This window comes from Manis javanica, chromosome X (genome assembly GCF_040802235.1).
Source record: "Manis javanica isolate MJ-LG chromosome X, MJ_LKY, whole genome shotgun sequence".
Classification (NCBI taxonomy): Eukaryota; Metazoa; Chordata; class Mammalia; order Pholidota; family Manidae; genus Manis; species Manis javanica.
In genome coordinates this window covers 24,018,519-24,040,536 of record NC_133174.1, presented here as the reverse complement: position 1 = coordinate 24,040,536, position 22,018 = coordinate 24,018,519, and the positions used below count along the sequence as shown (strand labels likewise).

Below are 22,018 nucleotides of genomic sequence, written 5' to 3'. Positions count from 1 at the left end.
TGAGCAGTCGTGGCCTGAGAAGGTTATATTTGAGCAAAGGCCCACATGAGTGAGCAAGCCAAGTAAAGACCTTGACTGAAGAATAGTCTAGGTAAAAGCAGCAGCAGATGCAAAAGCCCAGCTGTAAGAATGAGTTTGAAGTGTTCAAGGAATAGTGAGACAGGCTAGTAGTAGGCTGTAGAAAGAGGCCAAGGTCAGATAATGAACGGTCTTATCTGCAACAGTTTGAAGGTAAATTTTATTCTGTGTGTAATTGAGACATCACTGGTGGACCCTAAGCAGGATGTGATCTGATTTATGTGTTCAGGAGCAGGCCCTGGCTGCTATATAGAGAACTAGTATAGAAGTAGCAAACTGAAAGTAGGAAGAAAGTTAGCAGGGTGATGAAGTCATTTAGGGAAGAGATAATGATGACGTGGACTAGAGTGGAAATGACAGATATGGTGGAAAATTGTTTGATCCAAGATATATTTTAAAGGTAAAGCTGATAGGACTTAAGACAGATGGCATGTGGAATGTGAGAGAAAGTGATGAGTGAAGGATGACTCTGAAGTCTGTGGTTAAAACAAATGGAGAAATGATGATGACATTTATGGAGATGGGAAACACTTCAAAATGAGCATGGATGAGGGTATGTACACAGAGCAAAACATGAGTTCCATGTTTGTATTAACGCTAATAGACAGAGACAAATGGTATGACTCAGAAATTATTCACCACTTACACTTGGAACTCTCAAGTTTTGGCTGACCCACTTGAGAATAGATATAAATTAATTTATCAAAAGGTTTCCTAATAATCCATTCATCTGTGCTATTGCTTCAGAAAGAATTTCCAAAATTTGGAGTTTAGGCTCACTGGCCTAAGACCCAATTCCCTAAATGACCATGGGAATAGACCATCGGAATAGATTGAGTTTTCATGAGTGATTTCTCAAGGTCAGCTCAGAGCTTAACAACATTATTGTCAGTAGGAAGTGACTTCCTCAGTGGTTGTTGGAAGCAGCCAGGCTTAGGATCGAGAGGCAAACAGCTGCTCAAGATGCTGCGTGGGCACTAAACTATTCCTTCATAGTATTACAGATCTGCAAGCAGGCTGGACTCTATTCTAGCCCATGCCCTTGATCTCAAAGAACACAATTCTTAGTTTAAAAGACTTTCAAAAACATAAATCTCAACAAGGAGTTTATGAAACATATTTCCCCCCCCCCCCCAAAACACTCAAAAATATTTCCTCACTGAGTACAATCAGAATTTTTTTTAATAATTTCAGGCTTAAAATATGTCCATTTCTATTTCAACTTTGCTCCAAATTGATTTAATCTCATTTGGAAATTACTGTTGTTGTTCATGTTGTTGACTGTCTGAAACAATAGCTACCTGTATCTGATACCGAGATCCCTTACCTTCATTTTTATTCCAAAGTGGAGTGAAAATAAGGAACTGTTTCCATCTCGTTTGAAGACAAATTCACAGAAGCACAATGTAGAAAGGTGGTTGTGAGGGATCGCCAGGGAAGGAGGAGGAAATGGGGAGCTGTCGTTCAATGGGTGTAAAGTTTCAGTCAAGCAAGATTAGTAAGTTCTAGAGGTCTGTGGTACAACATAGTGCCTATAGTCAACAATATTGTGCACTTAACACTTTCTTAAGAGGGTGGATCTCATGTTAAGTGTTCTTAGCACAATAAAAAAATTAAGATGATTATGACCATATGCTCCATTTTCATAATTTCTCTAATACCAGTTATCTCAAATGAATATTAAGGAATCCTTTGTCTTTTGTTGTTATTGCTGCTGTTCCATTGCCTCTTCAAATTTCTTTCTTCCATGAATTCCTGTGGATTTGCCTTAGATTCTTATAGGCAAAATTCCAGCTATTCCTATTAACCACATTGCTGTATCTTGCCTTTTTGTAAGATCCTGGTTTCAAATTAATTGGGCATTGATTGCCCCTAAGTCAGCATTTAGTAAATAAAATATGTCTGATGTGTCTGAGACTCAATAAATATGGTAGCTCTTTAAATGCAGACGGTCAGTATGGTGATGGGATGTATTCAGCAACTTTCTTATCAAAAGTAAAAATGACATAGGAGACATACAGACAAGGTAGAAATAATATGGAAACTAGAATAATATTCAGTGACATTTAAAGTGCTGATCGACTTGCAAATATGACTATGTTAGTGTCTTTGTCCTATGCCCACTCAGTAACCTTCTGTTGAACAAACAGCACCAAGGGATCACTTTAAATTTTAGGGGCTGTCTAGTGTTCTTTCATCTCCTAGTAGACGAGGGGAAAAGTCCCACACAGCAGTTCAAAATATGTGACTTTGAATATTTGGATATGAGCATCTCCTGTAGAAAAGAAATCACTAGGATTAAGAAGGCAGAGCTAACGGGGGCCTCCCTCTTGAGCAAAATCCACCCAGTAACTCAAAAGTTACATTCAGCTTTGGGTCTAGAACATAAGGGTAGGCCCAGAATAAGATCTCTGTTTTTCCCAATGACAGCATTAACTTTTTTCTATAATAATTCATGAGCCCAGCCTCCTACTCTCAAGCATATTCTCAATCTAAATCAAAGTGGCCTCCAGATCACACACTCTGGTTTTCTGACTGCATGTTCTGTTATTTATTCAACAATATTTATGGAATATCTACTATATGCCAAGCTGTGGCTATAATTTTTATCATTAGTAATGATGCCTAAGAGAGACTCTCAAACTGCTACCATATAATAGACCTGTGGCCAATTAGTGATCTAAATGTGTTGATCATAGATGATTAGAACTGGATGTTAGAACTTAGATAAGGTATTCAGCAAACCCCACATTTTGCAAATGAGGATGTGAGACCTTCTCTTTTTCGTGGCACCTCTGAGGCGGTTGATGAAGCTGAATATCTCTTTCCTAGCCACTGACCACGAAAATCTCATTGAGGTGGACAATGAACACAAGCTTTGTACTTTTTGCAAGAAGCATATGGCCACAGAGGTTGCTGCTGACACTCTGGGTGAAGAAGGGTTATGTGGTCTGAATCAGTGGTGGGAATGACAAGCCAGGCTTCCTCATGAAGCAGGGTGTCTTGACGCATTGCCGTGTCCCTCTTCTACTGAGTCAGGGACATTCCTGTTACAGACCAAGAGGACTGGAGAAAGACAGTGCAAATCTGCTCAGCGTTGCACTGTGCGTACCAGTGTTCTCAAGTTGGTCACTGTTAAAAAAAGGGGAGAAGGATATTCCTGGACTCACTGACACTACTGTGCCTCATCTCCCGGGACCCAAATGAGCTACCAGAATCCGCAAACTTTTCAATCTCTCTGAAGAAGATAATGTCTGCCAGTACGTTGTAAGAAAGCCCTTAAACAAAGAAGGTAAGAAACCTAGGGCCAAAGTGTCTAAGATTCAGCATCTTGTTACTTCACGTGTCCTGCAATACAAACGTTGGTGTACTGCTCTGAAGAAACAGCGTACTAAGAAAAATAAAGTCAAAGCTGCAGAATATGCTAAACTTTTTTAGCCAAGAGAATGAAGGAGGCCAAAAAAAAAACGCCAGGAAGAGATTGCCAAGAGACAGAGGCTGTCCTCTCTGAGAGCTTCTACATCTGAGACTCAGTCGAGTCAGAAATGAGATTTTTTGAGTAATAAATTAAGATCAGACATTTTTTTTTTTAATGAGGATGTGAAGGCTCGGGAAGATTTTGTGACCTGTTCTAGAACACACAGCAAAGTTTTGGCCCAATCCAGACTTGAACGTCAGGTCTGCGGCCACACAGGGCAGCGCTCTCTGCCCCACTTCCGCTGGCCTCGCAGGATGATTCGGTAAAGCTCTGTGAACATATGCGGAAGTAATGTATGGTCACTCCATCAAATTTCAGTCTCAATAACACACATCCACACTTGCTACTTCAGTGGGAATATAGGTAAAATTCAGCTCCATGGAGTCTGTACATGGTTGAAAGAGATCTGTGTTTTAAAAAGAAAGGGCTTTTACTTCATACATAGTGATGGGACCACTGTCTCTACAGGAAGGAGTATAGCTTTTCTCTCTCTAATACCGGTGCCTGTGCCCAGACCTCTCATCCTGCCCCTCTCTTCTCTGAAGCACATCAAGCAAACCAGTATCTCATTTCATCCCCTCTACACATAGTTCTAAATTGCTTCTCTTTTTGTGGTATTCATAGGTGTTTGTGGTAGTACCTTAATTTTTTCTGCAAGCAGGAGGCAAGAAAAAAAGCAAATAATCAGTGACTTGTGCTTCTCTATTATTTTCAGGTTTTTAAAGCTTCTGACTTGTTTCATGGTCATTAGTATTTTCCACTTATGTGTCTTCCAAATTATTGTAATTCAGGGAACTTTTATTCTTTGCTATCATTCACTTCCAGTCAGGCTTAAGAATTTCAAGATTTGGATTCTAGGTGACTAATGAACTGATGACCTTAGGTAAACCCTAATTTATCTGTACTTCACTTTGCATTCATAGTATTAAAGTACCACAAACATATCTACTGAACCAAACAATTGACTGCTTAAGGACAAAGATCGGCTCCCTACATCTTCCTTATCTTATATAGAATAGACTCAAAATAAATATTTTTCAATCAGCTAATTAATCAGCCAGAAGTCAGTCACCTGGTTGGATAGTATTTGTGATGTATAAATGCTATCCATCATATAATTTCACCTTCAAAATAAATGGATTTACCTCAGGATGTACTGCTACTATAATTTTGGAATACATGCTTTATTAAGTTATTTTGTGAACCTTGGAAGCTGAAGGTAAGATGTCAATTTAGTATGCCCAATTATTTCTCATTTGTAAAACAGACTATTTTCTCTTCATGGAGGTGCTTGAAGTCTTCGTAGTTGCTTCTGATTTTCCCACATCACTATTTTAGATCTGGCTATGTTGGAAAAGTGAAGAGGAGAGTGTGAGGAAGAGGATGGTTTAATAATTGTATCTGTTCAAAAAATTCTGCAAATAAATATTTTAACATTTGAATATTGACATCTAAAAAGTATAAAGATGTAGCCTGTATGTGTATGGAAGAAGGACATCTTTTTCACATCAGCACATGAATGAACCAACTTGCCTGGTTTAGAATGTTAATCATAATCAATGAGACAAAATCAGTATTGTATCTGAGTATATGTTTTCCCAAATGTCTTTCAAATAGACTTTCTTTGAGAGACAAGATACTTTATTATCAAAGAGCTGAAGTTCTTGACATTGAATGTTCTTATTTTTGTGAACTGTTGTAACATGCACTTTATGGTAAGTTGATTAAATATTGAAAAATCGATTTTCCATTATTTTAGTGCAGAAACTTCACAGGCTTTTTGTTGTTTTTGCTACATACACTTGTCTCTTCTTTAACTCCATACTATAAGGACCACTGGTGCCCAGTGCCTAGAACAGTGTCTGGTACATAGTAGATGTTCAAAATTTGTTAAGGGGATAGATGGACTTTTCAGATAACCATCTTTACAATGGCCTAGTCCTATTTATAGTTTTTTCCTTAATGAAAAACATTCCCATTTTTTTTATCCTCTCATTTTCTGGAACCAACTCTCTCTCCCTTTCTTCTGGGGTTTCTAACCTTTTTTGTATTTGGTCTAAATCTTCCTAAATTCTGAGGATACAGTCAATTAATCTTCTTGTCCATCCACTTTCTTTTCTTAATTTCAGGCTACAATGTAAAAATAACAGTGCTTATGTCTTTGTAATGAAAGAACTTCCTTTGTCTTTTCTTTAGACTCATTTTCATCCTGTGACTCATATTTAAGAAATGAACTGTGCAGCTGTAGTGCAGCTAAGCCATTGGCAACAACTGGGGGGTGGGGGGGGTCTCTCACAATGGATGGATGGCCCATAGCTTTGAATTATTTGCTATCCAGTTGTAACAAAGGAATTGTGTTACAAAATAGCATCTTGGACTTTCTCAATTTGATGAGACCTTTAAGATCCACCTCCTTATTTTACAGACCCTGCTCCAAAAATTATCTCTGCTCTCCCTGTTCTAGGTCTTTAATATATTCCTCTCTGATCTGGTGACCAACTGTCCAGGTTTGTTTGCCTGAGTGTCCTGGTTGCAGCACTGAAAGTCTCACATCATGAGAGACTCTTCAGGTCCAGGCCATTCAGGATGGTTGGTTACCCTACCGCTAGCTTCCTACTTTCAGTCTATCTTCCAACCATTCCTGTCCCAAAAAGAATGTATGTTCCCTTTACCTTGTGATCCTCTCTATCTTCCTATCCCATCATCCTCCTTTCCATCTTGGAGAAAAAAGGTAATGCACAAATCACTTTCATCTAAAATACTTACTCCTTCTCCCATTAACTCCTGAACTAAACCTACTTCTCGGCTATTGCCCTCATCTGAAATTGCTCTCACCAAGTCTGAGGTGTTCTGGATCAGAGGAAGATTTCTTTTAATTACCTTAAATACAGTAAATATTGTCACCTCCCTTGTCCCCTTGCCCCAAGCCTTACCCCTAGGCAGACATGCTGAGAGCTGATGGAAACTTTTCCTACGGAAGTGGTGGGTACTCTCCATAGGTGAAAGACCAGAAAAGGATTTTTCTCTGCTAATAAAGAGAAGGAGGCAGTTGTCCCCTTCTCCTTCTGAAAGGGTCTCTTGTGAACAAAAATGGGCCTGAGTCCTAACTCAAACTATTCCAGGAGCCAGCTAGCCCCACATGTCTCAGATTTTACAACCTAGAAATGTCTCCAAGGTCTGGGCTTCAATTTTTTAAGTGTAAATATCTAGAAACACAGCCACCCTAGTGTCTTTCTGACAACTTGGAGCCTAACCTGAGAGCCTACTCTGGGCTAAACCATTTGGCCCTCTTAGATCAGAGAAATTAACTCCACAAATGATGATAGATCTAATTCCCATGGTATGAGAAGGTTCTCGAGAGGCCAAAGCTTTCTAAGAAATCCAGGAGAGTTTATTTCCTCACATTTAGTGTAATTGCAGCCATCATTCACACATCTATTCAACCTAGAAACTATAAATCATCACTTCTCTGTCCTCTCTCTTATCTCCAAGCATCTATTCAATCACCAAAATCTCACACCTCTGCATTCAAAACATTTCCCTCCTCTTATCTCTCTCTTTTTTTTTTCTTATCTGGTGCCATTGCCGTGGGTCAGATCCTAATAATCTTTCACTGAATTCTTGCAATTGCCTCCTAACTGGTCTCTCTGATTCCATTTCTACCCTTCTCAAATACATATTCTGTATTTATGTCAGGGAGATCTGTTTGAAACATACATATTCACGTGCTACTTCCCTGCTTAAATCCTTTCAAAGATTCCTGGTTTCCTACAAGACAATACCTAGGCTTCTTAGCAAGGCATATATAGTCACAGACAAAGCTTCAGTTTCTGGTGTAAAGATATAATATACTTTCAGATGATGACAGTGTCCTGCTTCATCTCCGGGCATGTCCTCTCCTTGTACTTTATATTCAAGAAACACTGGCCTGCTTGAGAAAAACTGTACATGCCACACTGTATTCCGTCCCTTGCTTTCCTCTTCCTGCTCTTCCCCTTGCTAACTTATATACATTCTTCAAAATTCTTTGTGAATACAAGGCTTCTTCTAGGAAGCCTTTCCCAATTCCTTTCTCATATTATACCATCCTATAGCACCTTCCACTTTGTATTGAAGTTATTGATATGTGTGACTCTTCCGTTATATAAGTCCCCAGGTGAGAGGGGCTTTTTTAAATTCAACTTTGTATTTCTAGTTTCTATTTTCTAGTACAACTACTCATAGTTCAATAAATGGAGCCATTATTGTTTCTTTAATTAATAAGGTCAGTATCAGTCACCTCCTGTCAAGTCCAAGTAGAGACCCAAGGCAAAATAGCGATTTGCTTGAAGTTGGGAAAATTGGATGTATGAGAAAAATACAGGATTATAACAACTCTATAAACATAGACACCTACATGCATCTTTACATACACATACACACAGAAACATACACACACAGATTTCAAATGAAATATTAGACCGACCTACTCTGTATGATTTCCGGGGTGTAAGAATTTCCCACTATACAGAAACTACATTGCCATCCATCCAAAGGCTGAATGCTAATATTCCACTGACAGAATTTCATTATTTTGGTTCAAACACCTCACCTTTCTCTAGTGAATTGTAAGTAACTATGGAAGATGAGTCATCTTGCAAAGTATGAGATTCCAGATTCCTTGGAATGGTGAACACCAGTGGGATTTTTATAAATGTGTCATACAATACAGTTCTGGAGCACTCCTATAACATGATGTATCTTAAGTTTATAGGAGATAGGGCTCATTTTTCTTCCAATAACAAAACAGGGCTTAAATTCAGTAGGCTGCATTACTAAAACTAGGATAAAATTGGGAAAAGATATGAATCATTAAGCCCTAGATCTGGACAGTTATTATTACTGTTGCTTTTACACTGATCTATTAGCATTATGTGGTACTTAATACTTTCATTAATATCTTCACTACTGAGATCACAGAATCTGGGTCAGTAATAATCTTAGATGGTTTCTGAGTATCTGTTAATTTAGCCTCATGGGATGTCTCCCAGCCCTCAGCACTCAATTTTATATGTATTTTATTGTTTTCACTCTGTTTCTACTGTCTTAGTTTTCTCCCTTCTTTTGGTCCAGAAGCTTCTTGAAGGCAGAAACTATGAATTTTGCTTTTCTTTTAGCCCCCTGTATCAATAAGGATTACAGATTAGAGATTAAAATTGATAATTGCCTCCTAGATGACCTCACGACACCTATTCTACGCCTTCTCTTTTATAGAATTCCACAAGCCCTGCCTCCAGTATACCTGAAAACATTTCCACTATTCTCAAAGAGGTCACAATGGATAATGTAATGGGTATTTTCCAAAGGAATTGAGTTTTGACTTAGTTTACTGTTAATGCATCATTTTATTCATTGTCAGACATTTTGACTGAATTAACTGATGATGATGAATTGGATTGGTTGTATACTTCGATACAACCTAAGTTCTTCCAAATGGCTCTTCAGGCTCCCCATTATGTTCTAGGCGTCCATGCTTTGGGGTATGAGTTTCTTCATTAGCCCTGCTTGTGTTTCACAATACATATCTTGCAGCTTTGCTCCAGATTTCAAGTTCAGTGGTCAGGTTATATCCATAAATCACTCTTATCTTAATGAAAGGACATTAACATCTTGAAAGCTCCCACATCTTCTCCAGAATAGTTTTTTACAAACATAGTAGTTTCCTGATTAAGAGAAAGATCTGTATAGCCTTCTTGATCATTTTATGACTATCATTTTATAAATAAAGGAGATGGAAATTGACCTGGAATTTCATAACCAAGTTCCGAGCCCCCGGGATTAATTTTAAGAAGAATGCCAAAAGCCAAATAAGCATTTATTTTCATCTCCTTTCACAGGCCTTCAAGAGGGAATTGAAAATGAAAGAACCTGTAATCATGAGTACTCTTGAGACTGTACGGATATTTCTGACAGAGCAGCCTTTGGAAGGACTAGAGAAACTCTACCAGGAGCCCAGAGGTAATTGAATGTGGGACTGTAATAACATATTGATAGAAGGATCAGTGGTGACAGAGCAACCCATCCATTCTTGCTGGCAGGGACTGCAGAGCTCTCATATTTTCTAGGTTAAATAGAATTGATTGAAATTAAGTGTAGATGTTGAAAAAGAAAAAGAAATCATGAACCACCATGCATAAGTCTGCACATTCAAAAGTAAACGTTAAAAGAGATTACTGACCAGTTATTGAAACATTAGAAAAGAATAAAGAGATTTTCTATGAGGAGGAATTCTACTGTTTAAAGATTACAATCTAATTTTCAATTAAAGAGCCTGAGTGAAGTAAACTAGAGCTTGTGATGTGCCTCCTAACTCTTTTTCACTCAATAGCTTAAATGAATCTTGGATTATCTGAATGATACAAGGTAGAACAGATTTACTTGGGAAGACAGATTTTAGACGTGCTGGACTGTTATCAAAATGTATGCCAAAATGTAAAAGAGCTATTAATCAGTGAGTTGGCTTGTTGTTAAAGTGTACTCCCTCTCTTTCTTTCTTCCAGTATGACCTTTTCAACAATGTTTTTCTTTTAAACAAAAATAAATGTGGCCTAAAATCTTGTTGTATTACCAATTTAGAACTGCCTCCCGAGGAGAGAGCCCAGAATGTCACACGACTCCTACGAAAGCAGGCTGAGGAGGTCAACACTGAATGGGAAAAATTGAACCTGCACTCTGCTGACTGGCAGAGAAAAATAGATGAGGCCCTAGAAAGACTCCAGGAACTTCAGGAGGCAACGGATGAGCTAGATCTCAAACTACGCCAAGCTGAAGTGATCAAGGGATCCTGGCAGCCTGTGGGTGATCTCCTCATTGACTCCCTCCAAGATCATCTCGAAAAAGTCAAGGTACCATCTACTGCTTTGCTTCAGAGCCCTTTGAGAGCCTCAAAAGAGGTTCTAATCTAAATTTGAGTGCAGTATATTCTTCTCATCAAGTTAAAAATAGGGCCCTTAAGCATTCAAAACCAGTCCGTCTTTCACAAAGTCAAAGTCTTCCTGCATGTGGTCTTTTCTCCAAGAGAATGTAGTGGTCTAATCATCTGTCTGTCTTCAATAATACAAAATGAAATATTTGAAAGTTACTGGGCAAAAAAAATCATTTTGATTTTGCTATTAGGAAGTTTAAGTTTTTGTACTGAAGTGGTCTGATTTATGTGTCTCTGTATATGCATGCACGTGTGTATAATCTTTGTGATACTCAGTATCAGAGCAGGGAAAAATATAACACTTAAGAGCCGGGAGTCTAAGTTTTGGCCTTATGCTAACTAAATGCTATGATTTGGGTAAGTCATGGTATTGTGAATCAAGGCCCTTAATGCATGCATGTATACGATTTTGAGTTGTATTAGTCTACTGCAGATATTAAGAAATATCCTTATATATATGGAATATTGTCCGGAAAACCAAAGTTAATTCCCTTGTGATGCAAAGATAATAAGTATATTTATAAAGAAAGGATATACATATTTACAAGTATCATTTTGAAAATCCACAATTTGAAACATTTTGTTTACTCATCTAATGTCAAAACCAACAAAAGTCGTCCCAGATTCAAATTCAAAAGGAGTGAAATTCTCACCTGCATTTTGCGTGTTTGCCGGCACCCTTATTCTGCAAGGTCTCTCCTCCCTGGGCTTTCATGCCGTTTCACCTAAATTCTTCTTCCTTTATTTTCCTCAGTTTTGAAATGCTTCCCATCCTTCAAATGTTGATGTGCCCATGTTTCTAACTTCAGCTCAATGATCTTTTTATTGTATAAATGCTCCCAGTTTGAAGTGGCATGGATAGGGAGAAATCTAAATTTTTAATCTGGATCTCTTTTCCAATCTCCTAATCCATATGCCATTTGAATCAAAAGGAACTATTCTGAAGCCAAGTTTGTTCATCCTGTTTGTCATTCCCCTAGTGCTGTCCCCTGCTACCTGCCCTTTCGTCAGTGTTCCCTCTTCCCGTTAATGGATCATACATAATCCAACAGGTTGCTCGGGCTTGAAACAGGAGGTCCATTCTTAAATCCTTCTACATTTTCACTGACTGCATTAGATTGCTCATTTTAGGTCAGAATATCTCTTTTACATTTTCTCTCCTCTTTTCAACGAATGTCCTGTTCTAGCCCCCCCAGCATCTGGTACTCAGACTGTTGTATTTCTCACCTTTAGATCCCATTCCCAGTCAGTATACCTGTCATATCGTAAACACTGCATGTTAAATACTTGGTTAATGAATAAATGAATGAGCAATTTCTTTGCTGATATTTCTGCATCATCTATCGTCTTCCAACTCTTTGCAGAAGTTGGAACTCCTTGCAGTCCAAACTCCTTGCAGGAGACTGCCTGCCTAAGAATTAAGTACAATGGATGAAGAGGGCAGGTGGCCCTTTTCTTCCTAGCCCTGACTGAATTTCCTGACTGTTTCTCTAGGCCATTCAGTATACTCTGACCGCACCACCCCTTTATGCAAGTAGGCCATCTTTTTTCATAACTCTCTGCCTTCACAATTCTCTTCTTTCTGCTTAGATCACCCCACCTCATCTGCCTGGTGAGCTCCCACTCAGCCCTCAAGGCCCAGCTCAAATGGCACCTGTTTTTATAGTTTTCCCTGAGTGTCTCCCACCCCCAACTCCCAGCAAGCAGAAGAAACTGCTCTCAATTCATTGTTTTTTTATAGAGCACCTCATATGCTTAAAATTGTAAGGCTTACATTTCATAGATATTGTAGCAAGTCACTTACATAATTATTCTGTCCCATACAAATGAGGTTTCTAAGAGCAAGGATGGTGTTGCATGTTTTTGAATTCCTAGGGCCAAGTACAGTGCCAGAAACACATAAGGAATCTTAATTCAGCCTCTTTATTTCTTTATTCACCAGTTGTTTAGAAGCCCCTTTATAATGTGCTATACATGTAGTTATGAGTGAAACAGATGTTTTTTGCCTTCTTGAAGCCTACAGTCTAATGTTGAACTGAATAGGTCTTCATGAAAATAGCAGGTGAAGATTTTTTTTAATTAAAAGTCTGACTTTATAACTTGAAATTCTTTTCCACCCCAACATTCTATAACCCCCATGTCTAACATTGAAAGCAATGGTTGACATTGGTGTCTACTTGCAAATGAAAACAACATTTTGAAATGTGTTACCTAGTATTTGATCAGCATTAAAAAATGGTATTTTTTCCAAAAATATAGGAACTACATTTTTAAAAATCTTACCCAAAATGACAAATAAGTTAGGATAATGTCCCAAAGGAACTAAATTAGTTAATAAATCAAGGAAGTGGCTGACTATGTAGGCTTCCGAGCAGACCTCAGGGATTCATTTTGAGCCGTATCTGTCACCCAGGATCATCTGTAGGATACGGAGCATGGATGGAGAATATATGCAGCATGATCTAATAACAAAAAATAACTAAAAATAGAATAGCTTAAGAATCAGCGGGCTCTCACCCTGCCGTATTTGCAGTTTTCCATTCATTTATTTCCCCTTTCTGATTTGTTCTTGATCTGAAGACCAGCCTGGTTCCCCCTACCCTAATGGGTAATACTCTCATTCTGATCCCAATAATATCAAGACATACCTATGCTAAGTATTCCTTTCAAAAAGAGCTTTTGTACACCAAAACTTCTACCTTTCTCAGACACAGATACACTTAAGTTACAGTACTTACTATGTATTTATGTACTGGTCACAGTAGAAGTGATTGTTTTAGTTTCTGAACCAGTATTGTGTAAGTATTTTATGCCTCTTTTAGAGGTATAGATTAGATGAATTGATATATGTTTATTTCATTCAGTTGCTCCTCTTCATTTTGCAGTGGAAATAAAATAAATACAGGTTTGTAGCTCTGAAGCTTTGGTGGTGATAGTTTATAAGCAGTGGATTTTATTAACTAAAACTTACTTTGAAAGAAGTAGAAGAGAAGTTAAAACCACTGTTCCCACTTTTCTTCTCAGCAACTGAAGCATTCAGAGGCTCCATGCTGCTGGGAACTCCAAAGTATTAGATATATAGCCAGAAGAATATTTTATACACCCACCTCAGTTCATTTTCATCACCCCTTGTGACTCTATCACAGTATGCACCTCCATTCTGATCTTATTTGTTAAAGAAGTTATTGAATTAACCATGGAAAGTGTGTTTCTGTAGGAGTTAGCATTGTATCATTGCCTAAGCACATGTGGCTTTTGGGTTTGGAGAATGGATAAAACAACAACAGCTAAGTCCTGACACACTATGGAAATGGCACTATTGCTAGCTAATCATCTTCAGGACAGGGTATGTACAGTAACTCAAAAGACAGGCACATAGTGTTAATATTCACTCCTTAGCTCACTAAGAGATTCTCAGCCTTCTGAATACAGCTTCCAAAGGAATAAACACAAAACAAAATTTAAATTTTAAATGCCTCTTTATTTTTGAAATTCATGATTTATACTGCTTATCAAGTATTTTAATGACAGAATTCTGGTTTCTCATTTTACTGGAAATAACACCAGGGCTTGTGTGACTCAATAAATATTCTTACTTTCCTTGTAGTGATGGGGAATAAGCATAACTCCTTGAATTGCTTGGGTGTTGTACATAGATCTACAAGTGGAATATATGCAGGTTTCAATGAAGTAGAATAACTTTTGAACCTAGATTCTTCACATGCCATTTTCGTTCTTAAGTTCAGTCCCTGTATGAAATAGTTGCTGAGCTGTTGTTTTCCCAAGTTTTCTTTTTGTTCTAATCTACCACAGTTTCTTCACCCAGAGGGGCTCATCATTCTTGAGCCAAGAATATTTCATTGCTCTTGCCTGTTGACATGAAACATACTTTTTCACAACATAACCCTAGTTAAACTCTCCCAAGCTGCTATCTTGGAATATGTAAATTTGTCACACTTGCGTAGTTACGCGTATTCCATTTTTTAATCAGACTTTTAACTTACCTCTCTTACTGTAAAAGGTTGGGGACAGGGATTCTGTGAGTTTTTGCTTATATTTCTTATGATGATATATATTGATTAGACCTTTTAGGAGTTAATTAGAGGAAAATGTAATGAAGCATGTGGTGTACCAGGGCCTGTGATGAAGCCGCCATGCCATCCTGAGTGATTATGTTCAATATTCACATCTAAAAATTTAAGAAGAAAACTGGCAAATGCTTCTCTTCAGACCTACCATCCTGAGTCCCTGTGTCTTGGTGCATCTGAGAAATTTGTCAAAGAAATGCTATCCCAGAATTTGACACGGAGAAAACCAAGCATGTTTCCTTCTGATAGGTGATATGAAATGTGATGTTACATATTAGAACTTGATTTTCACTTTGGTAAGCAGGAAGCTGTTAGCCATGTTCAGACAACTCTGTCTTCCCTTACAGATTTTCTTATCTTAACCCTGGTTCTAATGTTTTATTACTATTTTTTAAACTGTGTTTTATTTGTCATTTATATAAGTCAACCACAAATCCTTTCTTATATGTAAGTTATATAGAGGAAGTTGATAATCTTTTCGTACAGAGATAGGGGATGCATAGTCAGACAGAACCATCACAAACAGAGCAGCCTTAAAAGTGACTCAAAAATAATTAAGCTCTGCCAACTGAATAAAGGCATGGTATCTCCATCATGAGCGAGGTGTACTGCCCATAGTAGAAAGAGGAAAGTTTGTTAATATTTTGTTATTAACTGCTAATAAATTTGTAGAGACTTTTGTTTTTCTTGTTGTTTATACAAATGCTATGTGGATTAAGAAAGCCTTTGATGGAGAAGAAAATACAAACAAAAAAGATGCAGTCTTTTATAAACCTAGGTTAAATATGAAACTACTACCTGTCACATGGAGTTGCCAGAGTTTTATCTAGTTTTCAAAGCATGTAGTTGTGATGTTTAAAAGCATATGATTTGGCCTTTAATATCTGGGAATACAGCTATAAGAAGGCATATTATAATAAAGTCTCACATACATACTTTAAAAGCATTGTGTTTGCTTTTTCAAATAGAATGGTCACTGTTGGCCTTAATAGAGCTTAGAAACTAAAGTCAGAATTAGTCATCTTAAAAATCCTGACCAAATAATTTGTTCAATGTAAAATAAATAATAAGCTAGTGTTGTCAGGAGAGCTTATTATTCGTTCCCATGTATTCTTTCTCATTTCCTGCCTTGTTTCTAAAACTCAAAGCAAATTAGTTAGGACAGCAATGTTGAGTCATGTTCCTTACCCAAGGCATCTGATTTTAGATGGCACTGTGTGTGTTTTCAAAGCTGCTACCTCAACTTAGGCAAATAGAACCTTCGTTTGCCATGCTGTTCCCATCCTGCCTTTGAAACTTTTGAAAAGCCAGTGCAGAGTAATTGTTCCAGACATCTGCTTAGCATACTTTGAAGTGCATATAAGTTCTTTTTCAGTTTCATTTGAACCCCAGATGTCTTCACCGAAGTCTATAATCAATCTGAATTAAGTTGTCCTACTTCCCCTAATAAGTCTCTTATTAAGTTCTGCATCAGCCTCTTAGGGAGACTTAAAAGCTAATTCATGTAGAATTGCCATTTTCTACTAATTCATTTGTCAGCTCTCCAAATTCCAACGAAAACAATTGCAAAGACTATTAATTTGGCTCTTCATAAACAGCTTATGTAAGGGTGGTGTACATTGGAACCAAGCAAACAATTTAAAACAGTGGGTGGGAGGAAATGAGTTGATGGCATTCAACACACTTTCTTTTTGACTGTTTCAAGATGACTTCCACATTCAAAGCATGAAGAGCCATTTATTTAATAAGAGAAACATCCTTCTGCTTTTACTTTCATAAGTAAGATAATTACTGAGTGAACTTTGCTTAAAGATGGGAAAAGGCTTTAGAACAGTTGGAAAGGAACATGTTCTTTTATTATCGAACTTATTTTAATTTGGACTTCTTTGTATTCCTTTGATGCACTGTGATAAAAGAAGGAGCTAGAATTGGTTTCCATTGTTAGTGCATTAAATCAAAGTTGTGCGGCTCCTGTTCCGGTCGTGGGATATTTAGGAGAGTATGGAGAATCAAAATGTTCAGCTAATGAGTTCATCTGACGTTATTCTAGTAAAGAAGTATTTAATTAGATAATAAAAATTTCTCCAAAGAATATTATCCTTCCTGCTCTTTGAAAACAACCATATCAAAAACTGATCCTTTAATACACCAATCCTGTTTATTGAGGATTTACTCCACCAGCTTTATTTGCAGCTGGTAATAATTATAAATACCATTCCTCAAGAGTCTTAGGTAATAAAAGACTAATCAAAACAAAAACTTAAATAATATAGTATCAGCATTAATGGATCTGAAAACTCAATCATTCATATATTTATATGATTAAAACCTATACATAGAGAAATCTGACCTCATTATCGAGTGTGAAGGTTTAATTTGCTCCATGAATAAAATAGTGCTGGGAATTGTATTAATGGCATCTTAGTTTTCCTGGGAATGTTATGGTTTAGTGCCAAACTGAGGGAGCAAGAATTTTTCTTAGTTTGTGTGTATATATGCATATATCACATTAACTAGAAACCGTTCTACAATGTGAGAGTTATTTATTTACCTGAAATTCTGTATTTCCTTAGAAAATGGAAACACATGGCCAATATATATATTTTTTCTCCTTTGACCTCCACGAATTTGTACCAAGTTTAAAGTTCAGTTATGTTACTCTCCTACCAGAAGCACAACGAGGAATGTTTTAAGAGCAAATAATCCCAGGAGTGGACTCCTGCTGCATTCCTACCATGCTTGGCAATTGCAATCTTCAAAATTACGCAGTTAACATTGGCACCAATGTCATGCCTTACAGTAACTAAGTTAACCAATGGTATCAAATAATTGTTCTTGGTAAACCAGTTTTATGGGTATTATGAGAACAGAGGCACCTATGATACTAACATAACCTTCTCATTTTAATAGGACCTAAGAAAAGTGTAAACCTTTGCATACTAAGATTTTTTATACCAAAATAATACTTTTAGTTATATTTCGTATGTACTATGGATTTTTCTATCAACAGCATTTGCTAAAACAGTGCTTGGCAAACTTTTCTACTTCAGTTCTCTTACTACCCAAGGAGATGAAACCTGGTATCTTCCCCTTCTACCTGCTTACCTCCTTTTTCCTTGAGCCTGAAATGTTGTTGATGGCTCTTGTTTTATTTTTTAAATTCTGTCAATTTTGTGATCTTCTCCACAGTGTATTTGTTGTATTTTAATCTGAAAGTGTTTTTCTCCAAAATCTTAAAGGAAAGGATTCCTCCAGCACATTCACCTGTGGTATGAAAGGATAATTTGAGAAGTATGAGATGAAAATTGCCCAAGTTGTGCAGGCCTCATCCGTTTCCATCAACTTCTTTCCTTTATATACACATACACCAAGGTAGATCCTTGCCATTTCAAATTTTTCTTCTGCATCCTCATCTGATCATTGTGACCCAAAAGGTCCATAACTTGTAGCTCTTTGTAATTTTGAACACGTGTGCTTTGAGGTTTCTGTGTAGCAAGCAGTCACTTAACTAATGACTTAAGTAATGTTATAGGTCAGGTGCCCTGGAAGCAGACCCTGAGAACAGGAGTCTCAGTACACATGATCTGTAGACGGTCTGCTTTCAGAAGAAGCCTGTACAGGAGTTAGGGAAGTGTAATAAGGGAGAAGAAAGAGCCAAGCAAGTATGCCATCTCAGGCAAAATCTAGCTTTATGTCCTGATGCAGACAGAGAGCTCTGGAGTGAAAACCACACAGTAGAGTTAGCCTTTCATACCCGAGCCAGTCATTGGCTTGTGCCCAGCAGTATGCTAGTAAATATTTTTCAACTAGCTCTGGGGTGTAGTGAACTCCAGTTTGTAGCATTTTCCAATTGTGGTGTAAATACTCCCACCATGGCTGACTGAAGCTACCAACATGATCTCACTGAATGCAGAACTGGGAAGCGAAGCATACAATTGATGCTTGGGCTCTGCTCCAGCACACCACTGGCAACGTGAGTTAGCTCCCAGGTCAGAGATCTGTGTCACCTCCTGGGCTAGGAAGCTGCCATCAGCAAAGGTCATCCTTCTGAAGAAGAGACAGCTGTGAGACATTAGTAGCAACAGTCACAGCAGCTGGTGGATGGATGCCCAGGCCAGAAAAAGTGTCCCCTACAACTGGCAAGCGAACCTAGTCATCCACTCAGCTTCCATATCTCAGCATGGCTTTTTCAATGCTGTTTTGTTCTCACACATGCAGCAATTTAGAAGTGATGAAAATTTTATTTCTGTACGGAAACCCTCCCCTCCCCTCACCCCACCTTCTAGGTACTTATTGGCATTGATAGTGGAACAGAAAAGTTCATGAAAAAGTCTAAGAAAGTGATTATTAATAAGAAAATGGCTTTATAAGAGACTTTGGCCTTATGATCATATAATCAGTATCTGAATTTATCAGGTATTTATGAATTTGGAGATTCACGTTATCCAGACATAGTCATTGAGAATATCCTAAATTTTCTCTGACAGTGGTTCTTACTTTAGTGTGCTTCAGGATCACCTGAAGGGCTTGTGGAACCCCAGATTCATGAACCCCTTCTGCAGAGTTTCAGATTCAGGTCAGAAGCAGAGCTGAGAATCTGCATTTTTAACCAGTTCCTAGGTGATGGTAATGTTGTTGGTCTAGGGATGCTTTGAGAACCACCATTTCATAGTAAAGCTATGGTATATGTATATAAACACATATACAGTGTATTGTTAGTAATTCTTCAATTATAAGTAATAAATATACCATTTATTACTCCTTTTATATTTATCAACATCCAGAACATTTAATTTAAAAATGAACGCAGATATGTGGCCTCCTGTGAGTGACTGATAGTCTAGGTATGGAGCATAGTTTTCTATAGGTTTCTACAAAACCTTGAAATGAATAATAGCCTGCTCTTTCCAAATCTGTCTTAGGGAAAACAGTCACGGTTATTTATTCCAGTTTTCCTACTGGCATTTTAATAGCACTTGTATAATTTGTATAATTTTGGGGTTGCTTCGGATGACTCAGAGCTTAACTTTGCCACTATTAATACTTTAAAATTAAGATATATGGTCATATAATTTTTCACTTTGTTTTAATGTTAATGACCTTTGCAACAGTTACATTTAAAAATTCTCCTCATAATTCCCTGCCAAACATACTGATTATAAGCAAGGAGTCAACAGACTTTTTGAAATCTAGGACATTCAGAGTGGTGGAGACTGAAACTGTTTGAAATTAAAACCTGCTTCTAGATATGAACAGCTGGTAGGTTATCCAAGAGTTCCTGCATTGTATGACCTACTTCCCCACCCCACTGAGGCTTTGTGAGCAGCCAAAGAAGGTAAATGTTTGTGTCTAGAAGTGGAGACGGATGCAGAGTGAAACTGGGAGAGCAACTAGAAGCAAGTAGGAAAGAGCCTTAACTACAATGATTGGGGAAGAGGGACCCCCCCCCCCACTGCCCCCAAGTAATGCAAAATCACTCTATTAAATGCCTGTGAAAAAATTCATAGTTGTGGTATAGGATGAGTGGTATACATAAGGAGAATTATGGGATAAATATAATAGAAACAAATGTCTTAAAAAATATGCTTTAACATTGAATAGTAGACATTCAAAACAAATTTCCCCCTAATTCTGGAATCCTGATGGGGAAGGGGTCAAAATAAGGGAAATTTTACATTAAAGGTAATTTGATTAACATTCAATGCAAAATTCAAATAGCTGTGTATAAACCCAGACATATCAAGTCTACATTAAATAATTGAGTTAACTGAATTAGGCAGAGTAAGGGCATATTGATTTTCAACGTTTTGGAAAATTCGTCCACATATCATTATGTTTTCATTTATAAACTTCAATATTTATTAAGTTTCCACAGTGCCTTCAGCCCCAAAATGTCAAAATCTTTTAATCAGAATGAGGCTGGAGAATCTAACACTGAGATAGGTTTCTGTTTCCTTTTGAAGAACTGATTTTTATTGTGAACTGTTTCTTCTTCATATATACTTAAGAGCTTGCCAGTTCTATTTCAAAACACACTTGTTTTTACAAGTCATGTTTCATGGGATTCCCCGTTACTGTAGACTCACTGGGCTCAGTTAGAACTATTCCCTGTCAAATATTCAGATCCTACCATTGCGATCTTAACATGACATTTCAGCATGTTAGCGAAGAGAATAAAGAAAATTTATAAGCAACAATATATGCCAAAGGACAGTCATTAAATAGAAACTAAAGTGAATGAGGGAAGTAAGCACTAGCTGGTTTGTTTTTTAGAACCAGTGCCCAATCCCACTGAGTTTCATTTTATTTACTTATTTTTCTACTTCTAAAACATGTTAACCCAACTGGGACTCTATACATTGTTGTGAACCTAAATCCTATTTGGCCTCACTAAATAATACCTATTTACCTGCTCTGTGGTTAATGCTCTTGTCTATCCCAAGGATGGGCAAGCCACCCGCAACATTTCATCTGCTTCACCCACTGCTTGTCAGTTGGCTGGTGGATCCACTATTTCTAGCCAGGACCGGGCTAAAGCCAGAGAATGGTTCACTGTTTTCAGCCTACCCAAATCTAGTACCAGAATTGCCTGAAGGGTTATCAAATGCAGTGGTGACTTTTGTGCAGCCAGTAAAACATAAGTTTAAAGAAATATTAGCTAAATAGGTGAGTATAAATTCTAATGATCCTTTGGCTTACACAGTGAACAAAATACTACCTTTGGAACCACCCTGACATTCTGTTATAAAGGTTGAAAGAAGATATTTTCAAGGTTGTCTCTGTTAAAATTGCAGGGGAGTGGAGGTTGAGTGTCATCTGCAAAATGGGTCTTAGTGAAATCTGACACACCTTGACTTTCAAAAACGTCTTGAAATCTTAGTGAAAAGATTTTTTGTAAAGATTTTAAACCCTTTTTTTCAACTGTAATAGTATTCACCTTTACTAATCAATACAACATTACTACCACAGAGTTTTGAGGATACTAAATTCATACCTCTTTTTTGAAAAAGAAAAAAATACCTGTTACTATTAAAGCATATCTTAGTTCATTGAATACTAATCACTTTTTTTAAAGGGTAGATTTGGCCAATGACTTTAATTTTTTTTTGAAATATCATTTAAGTACATTGATAATGTATATAAGAGTCAAGACAACTTGACTCAGACACATTTGTCTAAGTAGTAATTTATTCATCATTCACATGTACTTGAGTGGACATTATCATGATAGCACTTGTCATAATAGAACATAACAGGGTATGAATTTAGATCTCATCTTAAGATGTGATCAGAAAAATCAAAGGAATATCTTGAAAGTAAAAGTCCTCAATATATTAATGGGAAAAAAAAGAAAAACTAAGTAAACTCTTGGCTCCAGTTAAGAAGCTAGATCTTTCACACTCACACATA

The 22,018-nt window shown here is 37.3% G+C and overlaps 1 protein-coding gene and 1 pseudogene across 12 annotated transcripts in view; both read left to right on the top strand.

Moving 5' to 3' along the window:
• Nucleotides 1-22,018, top strand: part of DMD (dystrophin) — a 2,259,748-nt gene that overhangs the window by 1,924,362 nt on the left and 313,368 nt on the right. For all 12 annotated transcript variants that reach the window (XM_036992000.2, XM_036992004.2, XM_036992005.2 and 9 more), the window contains 2 exons: nucleotides 9,433-9,553; nucleotides 10,172-10,440. In XM_036992000.2, coding sequence (XP_036847895.2) covers nucleotides 9,433-9,553; nucleotides 10,172-10,440 — 390 coding nt within the window. The remainder of the gene's footprint in view (nucleotides 1-9,432; nucleotides 9,554-10,171; nucleotides 10,441-22,018) is intronic.
• On the top strand, nucleotides 2,886-3,627 carry LOC118967239 (small ribosomal subunit protein eS6-like; annotated as a pseudogene).